We start from the raw sequence: 19,237 nt of genomic DNA on the forward strand, positions 1-19,237 counted from the left end.
TGTATAGACATCCTATCCGCTCAAGTTCAAACAGATGCCACAAAACTCATTGGCCGGCAGTTCATTCTGCAGCAAGACAATGATCCCAAACATACTGCTAAAGCAACAAAGGAGTTTTTCAAAGCTAAAAAATGGTCAGTTCTTGACTGGCCATTTCAATCACTCGATCTGAACCTAATTGAGCATTCCTTTTATATGCTGAAGAGAAAACTGAAGGGGACTTGCCCCCAAAACAAGCATAAGCTTAAAAATGGCTGCAATGCAAGCATGGCAGAGCGTCACCAGAGAAGACACCCAGCAACAGATGATGACCATGAATTGCAGACTCCAAGCAGTCATTGCATGCAAAGGATATGCAACAAAAATACTAAACATGACTAAACATAGAAACATAGAAATTAGACTACTATCATTTATATGACATTGCTGTGTGCCAAACAATATGGTGCCCTGAAATGGGGGGACTATGTTTCAACACTGCTGTAATTTCTACATGGTGAAACCAAAATGTATAAAAATGGCCTTTATTAAAATCTGACAATGTGCACTTTAATCACATGTGATTTTTTTTTCTAGTACAAATCTCAAATTATGGAGTACAGTGGCAAATAAATAAATGATGGGTCTTTGTCCCAAATATTATGGAGGGCACTGTAGTTCCAAAGCCTTTGCATCTACTTTAAAGTATGCTTGTCCAGAAATTGGAGACACTCCTGTAAATTGAATTAACTATCTCATTCAAAATGTCTATTAAAATGAGTAGGACAAAATTCAACAGTACCACGAGGTGTACTTGCCTGTATTGCATTGTAATAAAAGGTCCATATTCAATAATACCATCAGCTAAATTTTAATTTTCTAATCATCCTTTGCATAGAATGATCTTGTGAAGTTTTACAAACAATTGAACCAAGTACAATTGTGTAAATGTAGCAACCTATCACCTGTTAAAATTAATCAGACTCGTGTAGTTGAAAAAAATACTTAAGTATATATGTGGTATTAACTTCAGAATATGATTGACATGACAATGCTGAATATTGTTAAGAGTGAATAGATGACTAGGAATAATTTGTTTATAATAAGGTTTTCATTTATTTTATAGACCAGAGGCTGGATCTGTGCAAACTGAGCCCTAACGATAATGATACAGTAAGAGGGCAGATAGTAGGTATGTAAAACATTATTGTTTTAAGAAAACGCAGAACTGAAATAATCTAAATGCCTACTGTGGTACAATCTTTGTGTACCATTTTCAGCTAAAAGACTGGATGAGTCAACCAGTAATCTTCAGGTCTCACTTGGTTGGAGGCATTTCCTTCTGTTGAAAATAAACTTGACAAAAATGGCATAATGTTTAGTAACAGTTGAAAACTATACACGGTTGGGAACAAGACATTTACCTTGGAAATGCTGAATATGGGGACGTAATGTTGAAGTTAGTCACCAGCCATTTAAAAGTGAACTTTGGAAACATTTTTAATACAAAGTGAAAAGTTACATTTTTAAACACTTGGATTGACTAATTTTTGTCAGATCAAGGTATCTTATTATTCTGCACAGGGGTACCAAAAGAAAAATCTTTATTTACCTTTGTTATTGAACATTCATTTAATTGCTTTTAAATGAGAGAAGAGTTATAAAAATAAATTAATTGAACTGGCTTCTTTATTTATTAACAGTGAGCCTTCAGTCCAGAGATCGAATAGGCAGTGGAGGTCCTGTTGTGGATTGTAGTCGTTTGTTTGACAATGACTTGCCGGATGGGTAAGAAATGATTATTAATATAAGTGTATGAGAAGTTTTATGAGAAGTTTTATGAGAAGCTGAAGCATTATTTATGTTGTTGTGAATTGTTAATAGTATGTAAAGTGTAAAAGAGGGTGATAAATGCATCAACTTTTGGAGTTCATATTTAAAATGTTTGGAGTTTGCTTTCACTCTTTTGGGATTATTCTGTATCATTATCTCCTAGTTGTCTCTTTTTGTAGTTTTGAATGGAGAAAAGATATGGGCAAATGGATACTGAGCAGATTTTTGAGCTGTGGAAGAATTGAAAAAACAGTTTTACAGATTCCTTTTAGCTCGTTGCCTACATTTTATTGCCACATGCTTGTATACAACAAACTCTGATCAAAGAACAAGTCCATTGTGTTGAAGTTTCATAATTATAAGTAGGAACAGAAAATGCTGTATATGTTAGACAACAACTGGATCAGGAGAGATTGAATCACATTTGTTAACATTTGATACCAATTATCTTTATTTAAACATGCTCTCTTTTTTTGCCAGAGTTCTACCCTTGCTTCAAGTTACAGACTTTTTTGAATCCTTTGAATCCTGTACCATCTACATTTTTGTGTTTTGTATAGTTTGATTTTAGAGAGAGATGTCTACAAACATATCTGTCAGCTTCTTAAACATCTTACTATATTCTTAATCACAATGAGAAAATGTACTTTGAGTGGATTTTCCATTGATATCCAATCTATTTTTCAATAAAATATTTGGTTCGATATTTTAATTTAAATGTAAGGTTCGATAAAATATTCCATGATATCTCAGAATTCTTCCATTTAATTGGCTGCTTAACTTGCCGATGCAATCACTTTGTTTTACACAGCAGATATCGTAACAGGGGCCTGTTCGTGTACTTGGAAAGAAAAAATGAAAAAATGATTTGTTTTCTCTAAACCGTACCTCATAATTGTCACCTTTTTGCTCAACATTTTCCATATTTTTTTAATGAGCTGCCATTTCAACACAAAATAACAGTTTGCAGGCATTGAATTTTCTTGTGGTGAGAAAATATTGGCACTGGTGTATGTTCTCAAATGATTGCAGAACCACCTCATCTGGGTAACATTTTTGCTTTGGCGGCGACATGCTTTAATGAAGTTTTGATTGAGCTTATTTTTAGAGTGAAAGTTATCTGGAATTAGTATAGGTCCTAAATGTGTATGTTGCCAAATTCCAAAGAGATTTGCAATTGAAATTCAAAACTGTCAACATTGATGACCTATTAATATAATAATATATATTTTACTGCTCGTTAGTGGATATCATTGATGCACGTGGTAATGCTGTGACTGATTCTTCTTACAGAATATCGAGTACACTTTTTTCTCCTCAACTTGATTTATTTTCGTATTATTTATAGTGAAGAAAGCGAATGGCATGTTGGCCTTTATAACAAGCGGAATCGAATATAGGAGCAAAGAGGTCCTTCTGCAGTTGTACAGAGCCCTAGTGAGACCACACCTGGAGTATTGGGTGCAGTTTTGGTCCCCTAATTTGAGGAAAGACATTCTTGCTATTGAGGGAGTGCAGCGTAGGTTTACAAGGTTAATTCACGGGATGGCGGGACTGTCATATGCTGCTGTCACAAGCTGGACTTGTACACTCGGGAGTTTAGAAGGATGAGAGGATATCTCATTGAAACATATAAGATTGTTAAGGGTTTGGACACGCTAGAGGCAGGAAACATGTTCCCGATGTTGGGGGAGTCCAGAACCAGGGGCCACAGTTTAAGAATAAGGAGTAAGCCATTTAGAACGGAGATGAGGAAACACTTTTTCTCACAGAGAGTGGTGAGTCTGTGGAATTCTCTGCCTCAGAGGGCGGTGGAGGCAGGTTCTCTGGATGCTTTCAAGAGAGAGCTAGATAGGGCTCTTAAAAATAGTGGAGTCAGGGGATATGGGGAGAAGGCAGGAACGGGGTACTGATTAGGGATGATCAGCCATGATCACATTGAATGGCGGTGCTGGCTCGAAGGGCCGAATGGCCTACTCTTGAACCTATTGTCGATTGTCTATTGTCTATTTTTGACCACTGTGAAAACAAGCTTGTTTTGTATTTTGAATTGCATATAACTGAAGAATCAAATACCTCTATAGGCCATAGTAAATAATAATAGTAGAAGTATGTCCATGTGTCCCAACTGAGATGGAAAGCTAACTTCAATTTTGTTTTTATTTTGCTGCACTATCAGAATCTCAGTATAGAAAGCTGGCAGTTTGGGGAACAAGACAGAAAACGCTGCTGTTAATGTGTAGATCTAAACTGACTCCAAGCCAGTCCATTTTGCTGGTGTCACTAAATTCAGCTGCTTCACTTTTCTATGAAGGACATGCAGTATTATATGTCAGTTGGGAATCGTTTTTAAATGAATTGTAAAAAGGCAATAAACAGCTTGCTGCCTGTAAAATGAAAGCACATTAGGTAGTATTCATCTTTTAACAAAACCATTCTCTCCTCAGATTTCTTTTATATTAAATAACTTCTAATTATTTTCACTTCCATGTACAAATCTTAAATTCGCATCTGACAGTATGTTTGCATGGAATTATTCCGTTTTGATCATTAAATCTCAGTTGGCATCTGGTTTTCCGTTTTTTTGTGATGTTTGATGATCCTCCAAATCCAATTTCTAATCTGCTGTTTAAGCAATGCCCAGATTGTTTCCTTGATTCCTGCTGTCAATAGTCAGAAAAGTTGTTCTTATTTTTGCTTCGTTTTTATTCACTGTATTGTTTTCCTAATTTAATACTCCTGGATTTTCATCAAAGACTGTTCTTAACACTCTTGCCTTGTTGGCAGTGAGCTCTAAGTCAGTTCACACAATCAATGTGAGATGCATTCACACCAAGGGGAAGATAGTTTTAAGCCTTGTATGTAGCTGTGAAGTAGGAGTTATTGGGAAAATTGGTGTGAACATTGTATGCATTAGGGGAATCTACTTTCTTATGCCAGTATTGATTGAATAATGAACATTGGCTAGGACACCAGGAAATTTGTAGGTTTTGTATGGCAGGCAGGCAAATATAACTTTCATTCTTGTCTTCAATACACAAATACCCACCACTGATAATGCAGCACTCCTTTAATACTGCATCCACTAGTACGTGCTGATCTTGGAACTAAAAATGGAGTGTGTTTTGTGACAAATAATTTGTAATCACTTCATCAATACAAAGTACATTCTGTCAACTGCTGAGTTTGTAACCAAGTCTTGGAATGCGTTTTGATAACCTTTTTTCTTAGTGTTGAATTGTTTCCAATGGTGGCTTTGGACACATTCTTATCCCACTTTCCTGGAAATGTCATTTATGATCTGTTTCTGTTGATTAGTTGGGAAGAACGAAGAACTGCCTCTGGTCGGATACAGTATCTTAACCACATTACACGAACAACACAGTGGGAAAGACCTACTCGGTAAGCACAGGATGATGGTAATTCCTTGTAGTTGCTATAATATAAGGTGCAATAATGTCTGCTTAAAGTTAAAAAAAATAATAATAATTTTGATGGAAAGGACCAGCCTTTTGGTGGATGTTGTTAGTTTGCCATTTTATTTTTGAAATCTTTATACATGCTAATTTCCCAATGCACATCCTCATACTTCAACCATAAATGCTTCTATTGCACATTATTATTGTCACATTAACTAAAAATTACTTTAGTTAAGCCTATCCACTACAAATGATGACTTCCTTTATTTAATGCTTCTGCCACTGGCCAGAGTTCAATTTCTTTGTGAAGAATATGTTTCTTTGAAAGTATTAGAAGCAATGAAATGTTAGGTTCCGATACATCATGATATGAAGATAAGTGGAGAGCAGGTAGTGTAGAGAAAGCAGGGACTCTGCAGAAGTACTTGGACAGGTTAGGAGAGTGGGCAAAGAAGTGGCAGATGGAATACAGCGTAGCAAAGCATGCAGTCATGCATTTTGGTAGTAGAAATAAAGGCATAGACTATTTTCTAAATGGGGAGAGGATTCAGAAATTGGACATGCAAAGGGACTTGGGAGTGCTGGTGCAGGATTCCCAAAAGGTTAATTTGCAAGTTGAATCATTAATAAAGAAGACAAACACAATGTTAGCATTTATTTCGAGAGGGCTAGAATATAAAAACTGGGATGTAATGCTGAGGCTTTATAAAGCACTGGTCAGACTGCATTTGGAGTATTGTGAGCAGTTTTGGGCCCCATATCTGAGGAAAGATGTGCTGGCATTAGAGAGGGTCCTGAGGAGGTTTACGAGAATGATTCTGGGGATGATCGGATTGAAGAAAGATGAACGTTTGACGGCACCAGCTCAGGCTCTCAAGTCCCAACAACATCCTTGTATATCTTCTTTGCCGTCTTTCCAGATTAATGACATTTTTCTTACAGCAAGCAGTGTGATTGAAAGTGTAACCACCTCTGGAACTCGCCGCCTCAAAGGGTGAAACTAAGAATCTTCAAATATTTTCAAAGCAGTGGTAGATAGATGTGTGATAAGCTGGTGGGAGTGTAGGGTTACCAGGGTAGACAGGAATGCAGAGTTGAAGTTTCAATCAGATCAGTCATGATCTGATAAAATGACTGAGCAAGCTCGAGTCATATGTTGGTATGTACAATAGTGATTATTTCGGGACACCATATGCATTAGTTTGCATCTAAAATTCAGATAAAAGCCTTTTTTTTTAAAGTTCCTAGATAAATGAAGAAACACTGACATCACCGGTTATTCAGAACAGTCTCCTTCAAACATTCCATCATATCTGACTCTTTCCTGTCGTGCAGGATGACGGATGTGAGTCATGTGAACATAAACCAGTCTTTCAACTTCAATTATTTCCTGGAAGGCTGGGGCTGGTGATGTCAGAGTTTCGAGTGATTAATTAGTTTGGATTGCTTTTAGATAAGAATTGGCTGTTTTAGTCTACAATTTTTTAATCCTTACTTCATGATTAGCCGATTATTCACGATAATCAGTTTTGGTGGAAATTGTACTATGAACGTGAAATTCAGCCATTTGAAACTCAATGTTCCTGAGTGCAGGGTTTTAGGGCCGCACAGTGGAGCTGCTGCCTCACAGCGCCGGAGACCTGACTACGAATGCTGTCTACGGATGCTGTCTGTGCAGAGTTAAATTTTTCCTGTGATTGCATAGGTTTTCTCTGAATGCGCCGGTAACCTTCCACATTTCAAAGATTTGCAGTGAACTCAGTGGGCCGAAGGGCCTGTTTCCATGCCGCAACTTTGAACTAAACTAAGTTAATTGGCTGTGGATGATATGCAAAGGATTCAAAGGTCTTTTATTGTCACATGTACCAATTATGGTACAGTGATATGCGAATTACCATACAGCCATACGAAAAATAAAAAGCAGCAAGACACACAACTACATAATAGTTAACATAAACATCCACCACAGCAGATTCCCCACATTCCTCACTGTGATGGAAGGCAAAAAAGTCCAAAATTCTTCCTCTTTATTCGGGACAATCGAACCATCCGTCGGGGCGATTGAAGCTCCCGCATCGAACGTCCTGCGGTTTGGAGTTCCCAAAGTTGGTCTCTGACCAGAGAACGCGGGCTCCGTGATGTTAAGTCCGCAAGCACCCATGGTTGGAGCTCCGAGGTCGATCCCTGGCAAAGGGATCGTGGGCTCCACGATGTTAAAGTCCCGTAAGCTCCCCGCGATGGAACACTGAAATGTCGCTCTCCAGCAAAGGCCGCTAACTGCTCAATGTTAGGCCGCACAGCGGACGGAGATACGATATGGGAAAAAAATGCATTTCCGTCGAGGTAAGAGATTAGAAAAAGTCCCCTCCTCCCCACCCCCCACATAAAAACAAGCTAAAGGACACTAAAAACATACATTTAACATGTACTGTTAAATCACAAAGAAGGAAAGGACAGACAGACTGTTGGCGAGGCAGCCGTTGCTGGTGCCAATCAAAGTTATACCAAAACCGTGGTGCTTGGCATTAAATTCTACTGGGTAGTGGATTTTTGTGAGGATGTTACATGAGGAAAGGGTCAGACTTGACCATGATGCACACAAATAATTTGATATCTATGAGCAAGCTTCGTTGTTCATCAAACAAACCGGAAGACATCTTGATGCTTGTGAACATCATAATAATTTCATAAAAATGGGGAAGCCCAAGGACGAGATCCAGGCATGGATGCGGCAGATGGCTATCTTACTGCGGACTCTCACGTGAACTTTCCAATATATACCCCTTTTATTACTTGGCCCTTCATTTTGTGCTTTCCTCTCCTGTGTCTGAGAAATCAAACTTATAATGATGAACAACATCAGATCGTCAGTCAAAACATAAAACTTAGTGATCAGTAACATCTTGAATTTACTGATATGTGAAATAAGCAACTTTACATGGTGCTTCATTAAAATTGGAGAATGTTAATCCTGTAACAGAGTAGAGTTCGATGAATTGACCGGATTTATCATAGAAGATTTTGAGAAGAATCTGGTGAGATTATACCAATTAAGGAGTGAGTTTGAGAACTGCTCTATGAGCAAAAGTTTTGCACTGAAGATAATTGGTTGGACAATAGCAGTAATTTGACTCTTAACTGTTTTGGAGGTAGGACAGCAGGAGGTTAAGGAAGAACAAGAAAAAGCTGTTTCAATGCTAGAATACAAGGATCTCTCTTTTTCTCCAAAACCATTACAAATAGTTAATGCATCACTTCTCTCCTGTGTAGAACTTCCATCAGTCATCAGGTTCTTTGTTAGACGAGTTACACCTGCAACTTAACTTGCAGCCGCATACCATTAGTGGATTGGAAATAAATAAATATTATTATAAATGTTTTGTTTTGGGTGCGTGTTTTATTTATTTATTTATTTATTTATTAGAAGTACAATAAGTTACAGTAGTACACACCACATATATCTTATTACATTTGTTGTACCCCTTCATTTTTTGAGCTTTAAGAAAGATAGAAATAAAGGAAGTAAGGAAAGTGAGGAAAAAGTCGTGATAGTGCGAGAAAGTGTTGAGAAAAAAAAAGCCCATTAGAAAAAGAGTTGGAGAAGAAAGTTAAGAAATAGACCCTAGAAAAGAGAGAAAGAAAGAGAAACAATTGCTCTATTATAAAAATTCACGCAAAAAGGGATATACCAGCCATATTTTTCATCTCCCGTTACCAGATCCTGGCACCATTTATTTTTTAAGTTACTGTTGCACCTTATACTTGTAGTACGTCAATAAATGCAGACCACGTCTTTTGGAAGTGGTCTGCTTTGCCTGCAAGGAGGAGTCTCATATCTTCCCGGTGTAATGTTTCGAACATATTTGAAATCCACATATTTATTGTTGGTATAGGAGCGTTTTTCCAGAATTTGAGTACCTGTATAAGCTTTTTTCCCCATTATTAGCCCGTAATTAAATAAGTTATTTTGGAACACGTTTAGTTCAGGGCTACCTTCCATTATTCCAAAGATAATCCGTTCTGCTTTTGGTATCAGTTTTATTTTAAACAATTTTGTGAAGATTTCAAAGATTTCGGTCCAGAATTTTTGAATTTTTATACAAAAAACAAATGAGTGCGCTATGGTAGCTTCTTGAGACTGGCATTTATCACAAATGGGTGAGACGTTAGGGAAAAGTTTATTTATTTTGGGTTTTGAATAGTATAGTCTATGTAATGCTTTGAATTGAATTAGAGTATGTCTTACGTTAATCGAGCATTTATGCACATATAGTAAGTGTTTATCCCAGCTCTCTTTTGAAATTTTTATAGCTAGTTCTTGTTCCCAGTCTCTTCTAATACCGTCAGTTGTAGGTATTTCTATATTTAAAATAGTGTTATATAAGTATGATATTAGGTTTGTCTTCATTGCTTCGTCCAGTAAGTCTGGAGGCATATTATGATAGTCGTTTGTATATTTTTTCAGATAGTCACATATTTGAAAATATTTAAAATATTGATTATTTCTCAAATTATATTTCAGTTGTAATTGTTGGAATGATAGTAATTTTCCAAATTCATACAAGTCTCCGAGCGTTTTGATTCCTATTCTTTCCCATTGTGTGAATGATTTATCTATACTTCCAGGTCTATACAGGGACCGGCACACTAGAGGGTTTAAACGGCGGATTATTAACTATTGGCGATAAAAGAGATAGATTTCTTAATTTTAGATTCTGTTTTATTTGTTTCCAAGTTCTAATTGTGCTATGTATAATTGGATTTTTATTGTAATTTGTGTTATTCAGATTCATTGGTGAGAGGAGAATTATAATGTTTACTTTAATTTTTTTCCATCAATCCCAAAAGCACAACCAAATGCAAGATAAATTTCCCCTTTCTCTACTCCTTTTAAGCAAATACCAACAAGCTACTTGCCACTTTGACTTACTGCATCACGAGTGCATAGTGGGGCAATTGTAAATAATCATCTCTGCATCGCCTCTTTTTTTAAATTTAGATCCATATTTTCTTCAAAGCCATGCAGATGTATTTGTTGGTTGTATGGTTGATTTTGGTATGCGCTGCTATGTGCATATTTGTACAAAATGCCGTTTCTTTGTACATAAATGCTATAATTGGGGTTTCATTTCTCTTCAACCTAATCATAGACCTGCATCTGAATATGCCAGTCCGGGTAGGCCACTGAGTTGCATTGTGGATGAGAATACACCAATAAGCCCAGCTAATGGCGCTTCATGTGGACAGACACCTGACCCAAGGATGGCAGAGAGGAGGGTGAGGTCACAAAGACACAGGAATTATATGAGTCGGACGCACTTGCACCTTCCTCCTGATCTCCCGGAAGGTTATGGTAAGTCACTTCATTTCATTTTAAAGGCGATGTTATCTTGAGAATTGTTATTGTTCTATACTGTATCACAGGCTATTTTACTTTATTATTTTGATAATCAGCCATGTCATTGATCAGATTTTCCTCTCTCCACAAATACTGTCTGATCTGAGTATTTCCAGTATTGTTTTTTATTTCATCTTTCTAGAATCTGCTCTGCATGCCAAAGTTCCAAATAGCCCACATTCATCTCCCTCTATTTACACTCCTCCAGACAAATGGGCTGCGATTAACGAGCATTCATCGCCCTCTGAGATGGCTTTAACATCATTTTGTCATTTGGATAACTCTGATCTCCACCCTTTCACAACATGTCCTTGTTTTCTCCAATCTTCCACATTTTTGCTATTTAAACCAGGCTTCCTTCTCTTCCTTCCACTTCCTGTGAAGGGTCACTGATCTGAAATCTTAACTACTTTTTCACTCCATAGATGCTGTCTGTCCTTCTGAGTATCGCCAGCATTTTCTATTTTTATTTCTGGTTTCCAACATCAGCAATATTTTTGATTTTTTTTGAGCATTTATATAGCTTTGTACATATATTTGATTTCTCTACTATTGAGAATAGACCTAACCTTGCAGAAGAGACCACATTGGATTCATTTTAATATGAACAAAGAATAGTATAGCACAGGAATAGCCCCTTTGACCCACAATGTCAGTGTCGAACATGATGCCAAAACCAACTCTTATCCAAAAGTCTCTTAAATGCCGATTTCTTATCTTCCTCCACCGCCACCCACAGCAGAGCATTCTAGGCACTTGCTGCCCTCTATGTTAAAAATAACTTGCCCTGCATATCTCCTTTAATCTTTGCCCCTCACTTCAAAACTATGCCCTACTGTTTAATATAACCATCCTGGGAGAAAGGTTCTGACTGTCCACGCCTCTCATAATTTTATATATCTGTATCAGATCTCTCCTCAACCTCTGGCATTCAATAGAAAACAATTCAAATCTGTCCACCTCTCCTGTAACTAACAGCCCCTAATCCAGGCTTCGTTCTGGAAAACCACCTCTGCACACTTATCAAATCCTCCACATTCTTCCTTTATAGGAGCAACGTGAACTGCACGCAATAGTCCAAATGCAGCCTGACCAAAGTCCTATAAAATTGCATCGACACTTTAGATATTAGAGATACAGTGGAATCTTCGGCCTACTGAGTCCGTGCCAGCCAGCGATCACCCCATACCCTAGCACTATCCTACACTCTAGAGACAATTTACAATTTCCAGAAGCCAATTAACTCTTTGGGATGTGAAGGAAACCAGTGCAGTCACAGGGAGAATGTGCAAATTCCACAGACAGTATCCAAGATCTCTGATGCTGTAAGGCAGCAGTTCTACTAGCTGTAGCACTGTCACCTGGTCAGTGGCAGGAAAAAAAAAAGCTAAGATATAGGCTATGAACAAAAAGGTGGAACTCCATTCCAAACCATCTCTACTCCTCTTCCAGATATAGCCAAACTGCTATCTCATCAAGGGGAAAAACATTATTTTGTAATAAAGATTTTAATTAAAAAAGCTCAATGCTGTGTTCTCTGGAGAGTGCGCGTGCACACAACTGGGAAACCTGGGTGCAGTCTTCCTTTGAATTAAATTTGCTTATGCAATGTTGAAAGGTTTTGTATCTGCACTGTTGGACTATATTGCATCTGCTAGGAAATGGCGATGTTTATGGTAATGCTTATTCGAAGTGCATTGATGTCGGTATTTCAAGCATGCATGGCATGTACGTGATTGCACTAGAAATGTGAAGAAGAATTTCAGACCATTTTTGCTGTTCTTCCATTGTTTGAGGCTGGGACGTTTTAAAGAGATTCAATTTGTTGGTGTTGTATGCAGTTCAGCAGTTTAATGTTTGATTTACTGCTAGCTTTCAGTGACTCAAAGTCATTGTCATATTTGTCTTGTTTGACTAAATAATTAATTCTCCTAAAGACGATGGTTTTCTTTGCTTTTCATATCGTGGGCCAGTTTGATGCAGTCTAAAAACAGTTTTATATCTGCCTTATTTTTCTCGCGACTATACGCTTTAAAGAAATGTTTGTGTTATTTTTCCCTCTGTGAGATCCTGATTTGTGCTTGCATAAAATTTCACAAGGATCAGCTGTCCTCTGGCATCTGGCCGAGACAATGAGTACTTCCATCTTTTTTTCAAACATAGAAAGCATCATGGCCAGGCCAAATCCTGCCCACACCTGATATCCCCACACACATTTTCCAGCAAAGGTTGATAGCTGGAGAATCCAGCCAATTTCTGTTTCATTTTTCACCTTGTGCAAGCTTTTGGATCGATTGGAGTGCTCCCCCTGCTGTTATTCAGCAACTCAACATAGACCAGAGTTTGAACTTCCTTAATCTGTATAGCTAACCATCATGTGGGTAGCGTATATAATCTGATGAGTGATATCATGCACATAGATTTGTGTTATCATTATGTCTTGATCCATCTTGTCTTGATCCATTTTGTCACGATCATTTTTGTCAATTTCTTCTATTATTTTATGTTGTCTTACCATGGAATTTATTTATTTTCCGCCTGTTGATCTTATCAAGCCATTATTTACGTTGTGGCACAGTGGTGCAGCTGGTAGAGTAGCAGCCTTGCAGCACGCGAGAACCGAGTTTGATCCTGACCTTGGGTGCCTTGGGTGTGGAGTTTGCACATACGGGGAGTGGGTGAGAAAGTAGGAGAACATAGAACTAGTGCGAACGGGTAATCGATAGATTCTGTGGACTCAGCAGATCAAAGGGCCTATTTCCATGCTGTGCCTTTCAATCAATCTAAATTCATTACTGTTCATAATATTCAATGGCATAAATTTCATAGAGGCTGTTATGCCAAAAGTCAAACAGAGCCATACAGCACGGAAACATGCCTTTCGGCCCAACTCGCCCATACTGACTATGCGACTGCAGTCTGTGCTAATTACCTTTCCATTCCGTTTTGCATTTTCCCTGGCACCCACTCATCATCCAACCCCACCCCCTACCTTCTCATTTGTACGCCATTACCCCTCAAAACGGACAGATCACTTCTTGGAAAACTTGGTATTGCTTCCATTTTGTTATAAATCTGACCTTGCTGTGAATTAAGGCACCTAATAAAAAGATACATAGGAATTCTCACCCAACACTTCCCTTAACTTTAGGGAATCATTTTGAATTACATAGAATTTTATACAGATTATTGTTCTGCTGTACTCATTAAGCATGGCGTATTATTGATTTATGCTGCTAGAATATATTGTCAAAGTTCTTCCATTATGTTCAAACTAGTTATCTTTTCTCGAGAACTTGAGTTAGCAAATAAAAATTTGTAGAAATGAATCCAAAGCTTATATTGTGCAGACCACTGGCTCTTGAATTAAAACCAGTATTTGTCACATTGCCCTTCACTGTGCTAGATGTCAGGTTTAAGGTGTATCGTGTATGGACAATGCAAATCCATCTTGTATAGCTTTATGTATGGTAGTGGCAAATAGGGAAGAAACAAGTTCTGTTATTGCTACGGGTTTGATTTTTATCTTGTAACTATTTAAAGTTTTGGATAAATGTGGATTGGGATCCCAATGCTTCAGTGTAGACTGAACAGGAAAAATTGTGGTAATTCTTCGACCTCCAAGTGGTCAGTAACAGTGGTTTGGCAGAGCTCTGGAGCCTGATTCATTTGTCAGTTGTTCTGTTTGACATGATTTAGGGAGAGGGAATGTAAAAGAAAATGTTTTGAAATGGTTCTATTTCTATTCATGAATATCTGCCAGTTTCAATCCTACAAATGTGCAACCCCAACATAGTCATTTTCTTTTAATGGTCTTGTCATGTGAAATGTAGAAACTGCTGAAATTCCTGCTGGTGCAGATCTTATCAGCTGCAACTAAGTTCACCTTTACTGCTACCGTCATTACTATTTATTATATTTTATATAGAACAAAGAACAACGCAACAAGGTCAGGTGTACTTTCTGCACACACAGACTGGGGTGAGCACATGGCATGATCCTCGCGTACCCAGGTAAAGGAAACCTGGCCTAATGAGTTTATGTCGACCGTAACTCAAGATTATTTAGTTTATGTGATAGAAAATATAAATAATTTGTTAAAAACCCACATTATTTCTTATAACTCTTTTCAATCTAGAATGTAAAAATTGTGGAACCCTTTGTGTTAGTGAAATATTGATGTGCAATACAAAAAATTAATATTCTTAAGAAATTGAATTTTATGTGCTTATTTAAAACTGCTTGATAACGACAATATATGTTTCAATATTATTTCCTCTTTTGCATTACCTTCTACTCTGCTTAGTGTTTCCCTATCAAAACAATAGGCTGTACAACTTGTCCCTGCTCTGGCCATTGTTAGGCTCACAACAGTTGGTGACATCACAGTGATTGTAATGTCCCAGTTAAGATTGGAAATTCTTCCTTTGAGAAATTCTTGCCACTAGTAGACGTTAATTGGAAGCTAAGCAATTCTACACATAGGTAGAGAATGCATCTACGTATGTCACAAAGCAATTGGCACCCAGTTAAAGGAAACTTTTGGCAGAGGTCCAAGAGTAGGTCAGTTGCCTTCAGATTTAGCTAGGGATCAGCGCAGTTGTTGAGCGGGAGCATTTTTGGAAAGAATGAATGTTAAAACAATGAGGGGATTAAAAAAAAAAAAAAGTTTATTTGAACGAAACTTGCCAAACAGACTATCCAGGTTGCGGGCAGTGTCACAGAGCATAGATATGTTATACATTTTGTGGTAAAGATTTTGGTTGAAAGCAAATTTTTCTGTTTCTGTGTACTTTGGGAAGAGCTCTCAGCATAATATGAATGTGAAAGGTACCGGAACATTTGTTTTTAATGGATTTATTCCTTGGGATAAAGCCATTTGGCTGAGACTGTGGTTAAAATGTAGATTAATGATATGACAGCCTAGTTTTGAGGCCTATGCAGGTTTTGTAAGCTTGTATCTTGGGATACTAAAGGATTCTAGCAGAAAGTATCAAGTTCTTGGAACACTCTGGTTTTTCTGACATTATGGAATTGTATTCCTTACCATTTTAATTGGTTTGGCATGAAGCACGCTGAGGTAGCCGTCTATGTTTGTTTTGCAGGGATCTTAGCAACGTAAATTGTGAGGAACTAGGGCCGTTACCTCCGGGCTGGGAAATTCGCAACACAGCAACAGGAAGGGTCTACTTTGTTGACCACAACAACAGAACAACACAGTTTACAGACCCAAGATTGTCCGCTAATTTGCATTTTATTTTAAAGTAAGTAATTAAACTTTTTTGTCCCTGACTTCACCCCTTTCCCGCCCGGACATCTTGTTAAAAAATTTAAATTATTTTACACAGTGAATTACAAACATGGTTTTTGGATGTCCTTATTATTTAAATTGGTATTGTTTTTTTTTCCCCCAATGCAGCTGTTTAAACAGCATTTGAAAACAAATATTAACATCAGTCTGGAATAGTTTGGTTGTACACTTATTAAATTGTCCCATCAAAACATTTGAAGCTTGGCTATTAGCAGGGTTGAAATATTTCAGATTTGCCAACAGCTCTGATTTATGTTAAATGTTCCAGACTTCTCAGAGTTATGTTTTGTTACTAAACACTTAGTCTTTAATGTTCTGCCTGTGCACAGAATGTCTTGCTTTGAGGGAAAAAATAACTTTTGTTTGATGATATTCCCATCTGATGGTTCACAAAATATGTTTAACATTTTCTTTCATGACAAGCACCTGAGGTCTCTGCAGTGACTTTTTACTGTATGGCAGAACTAATTAATCCATGATCAAATGGAGATTATAGTAACAAATAGGATAAATCTTCAGTGTAAAAGATCCAGAAATGGAGAAAAAAACATGCAAAAAGTATTTTGTACCAAATAAAATTTCCCAGCTGGAATTGCATCTGTTGCATGAGTTTGAAACTGGTAGAGAACAAGTGTTCACGATAGTGAACATACATGAATGTATAATCCAGAATGCGTACAGATGATTTAGCTGATTACAAAGAATGTTCTGTCAAGTGCAGTCAAATAACTTAAATGTCCAATAAATTGAGCAATTTCCTTAATAGCCATCTTCAGTCCAATAGAAATTTCCTTGGATATTTTATTGTGGGGCAAATTATGCTGCTTATGCATAATTCAGATTTTGGATTAACATTTTAGATTTATATTTAAGCATCCAAAGAACTGAATATTGCCTCAATCATTTTCAGCTCCCATTTTACAGATACAAATGAATGTTAAATGTTGGGTAGAAGCTTTGGAACATTTGGATGAAGGGGATAGCCTTTCTGGGCAGATTTGTTCGCTGTGTGAGTTTTTAATTAGTATAGCTTGGACTGCTGATCATGTTCCAAATCCCAAAGCACATTATTTGGATTTTGTTTTGGAAAGGAGGCGTGAAACATTTGCCCCATAACTGCAAAGGAGTACCATCTGTCTCAAAGGATTTGAATACGTTCTTTAAATTAATCGGTGGATGGCTGTTACAACAAAGTAAAATAAATATAATTAGTGCAGGAAGAAAGACTTCAAAAGGGAAGTGGATATTAAAGAAACAGTCGTGCATGCGACAGCAGTAATCAATACAGTGACTCAAGATTAGTGATGAAAACCATAAAATGGTACAGCGATTATCCACCTTTTATTTGAAAGGACAAATGAAAATTAGATAGACATAGAAAATAGGTGCAGGAGGCCATTCGGCCCTTCGAGCCTGCACCACCATTCAATATGATCATGGCTGATCATCCAACTCCGTATCCTGTACCAGCCTTCTCTCCATACCCCCTGATCCCTTTAGCCACAAGGTCCACATCTAACTCCCTATTAAATATAGCCAATGAACTGGCCTCAACTACCTTCTGTGGCGGAGAATTCCAGAGATTCACCACTCTCGGTGTGAAAAATGTTTTCCTCATCTCGGTCCTAAAAGATTTTCCCCATATCCTTAAACTGTGACCCCTTGTTCTGGACTTCCCCAACATCGGGAACAATCTTTCTGCATCTAGTGTGTCGGGGTCACCAATTTAGCGAGTCGAGACGTCAGTCGTTTTCACAAACGAGCTTTATTATCAAAGCAGTGAAAACAACAAGGATCAAATGACAGCTAATACAAAACGATGTTACCACAACGGTGGTCGAAGTATTGAATGGGGCTGGCCCAGAAACGTGCGAAAACAAAACCCCTCCCACAGTCACATGACCAAGGTAACCGACCGCAGGGTTCGACTACCTACCAGCACCAGCAGGTGTCGCTATAACCCATTGTTACTTTTTATTTTACTTTTATTACTTTGCATTGAAGTCAGGCACAATGCATAATAATGGATGAATGCTTTAAATTGATTTTTTAATAATTAATTACTATACTTTGTTTTATTTTTATTTTTTATTATGGATACTGTGCTGAAGGAGGGACACGAACCAAGGATCAAATCTACAGTATCAACATACAAGGTGAAGTAATTGGAGCATTATCTGAAAGATGAGCAATGCCACTTTATTCATTCACATTTTCTAATTCGGAAATAGCTTATATTGGACAGGAGAAGGAAAAAGGAAAGTAAGATTGGATGAGTGGTATATCCTGATTATCAGGGGGGTTGATTTTTCTTGGATAGGTACCCATTGCTGAAAATTAATTGGATGATGGAATAGATGCCCTAAATAGTGCAAAAATAGCATTTTAAGGACTCAAACAATCAAACAAAAGTTAGGAGGGTGAACCTGGTGGATTTTGGTAATATTAATTATCGTGGAGAAGCATGTTGCCAACTAAATCATAAAATATAATAAGAGTGGATACATGTTTGATAACCTTTGAATTTGACTTGGAATTACCAAAAGTAAAAAGATAGTTGACAAAATTATGGTTTGGAAAAAAAGTCTGGGTTGACTGTAGCCCAGTGGGTGGCTATTTTATGTTATTTGCGGTTAATCTGTGAATCGTATTGTCCGTCTTGGATTAAACAGTGTAATTTTTATCAATCTGCATTTTTTTTCTCTCACAGTTTTGTACTATGGAGAGTGGTAATGTATTAGGAAAGGGTTAGAAATAAGGTATCAGTCTTAACTCCTCACATAGTACCAACTGATGTTATAACATGATATAACTTCAATTGATAGGATTTTTCAAAATGTTTTTGATTAAATTATCGTAGCCCACCCTTCATTTTACAGGTAGTAAGCAATGAAGTATACCCATAATTTATCTGATGTTGATAATTACATAACGTCAAGAATAATAACAGGATTGTTTGTTTGCTTGGGGATCATTCTGTTTGTCATTCTTAGAATTTTACTATTCCGTGTCCCTGGTATCACCAGGATTATAAAATCAGTGATGGTTGTCTGAATTACATTTCTCTTTGTTGAACCATTCAATATTTAACATTTATAAAGTGTGTGGTTCTGACAGCAGTCCATGCTTTGAGTGCCTGCAAGACGTAGCTGCAAGAGGATTGGAGCTGGGAGCTAAATATTCAGGTTTATGCTTCATATCAGAATGACAGGAAGGTGGGCAGAGGGGTGTGGTAGCCTGTTGGCTAGGAATGAAATTCAGTCCTTAGTGAGGGGTGACATAGGATCAGAAGATGTA

General features: G+C 37.4%; 1 protein-coding gene across 2 annotated transcripts in view; it reads left to right on the plus strand.

Moving 5' to 3' along the window:
• The window catches only part of smurf2 (SMAD specific E3 ubiquitin protein ligase 2), a 130,865-nt gene that overhangs the window by 77,890 nt on the left and 33,738 nt on the right, over nt 1–19,237 (plus strand). For both annotated transcript variants that reach the window (XM_033044176.1, XM_033044177.1), the window contains exons 6-12: nt 1,106–1,171; nt 1,683–1,767; nt 5,131–5,214; nt 10,382–10,584; nt 14,558–14,642; nt 15,735–15,893; nt 18,052–18,096. In XM_033044176.1, coding sequence (XP_032900067.1) covers nt 1,106–1,171; nt 1,683–1,767; nt 5,131–5,214; nt 10,382–10,584; nt 14,558–14,642; nt 15,735–15,893; nt 18,052–18,096 — 727 coding nt within the window. The remainder of the gene's footprint in view (nt 1–1,105; nt 1,172–1,682; nt 1,768–5,130; nt 5,215–10,381; nt 10,585–14,557; nt 14,643–15,734; nt 15,894–18,051; nt 18,097–19,237) is intronic.

This window comes from Amblyraja radiata, chromosome 26, assembly GCF_010909765.2.
Source record: "Amblyraja radiata isolate CabotCenter1 chromosome 26, sAmbRad1.1.pri, whole genome shotgun sequence".
In the NCBI taxonomy this organism is placed as follows: domain Eukaryota; kingdom Metazoa; phylum Chordata; class Chondrichthyes; order Rajiformes; family Rajidae; genus Amblyraja; species Amblyraja radiata.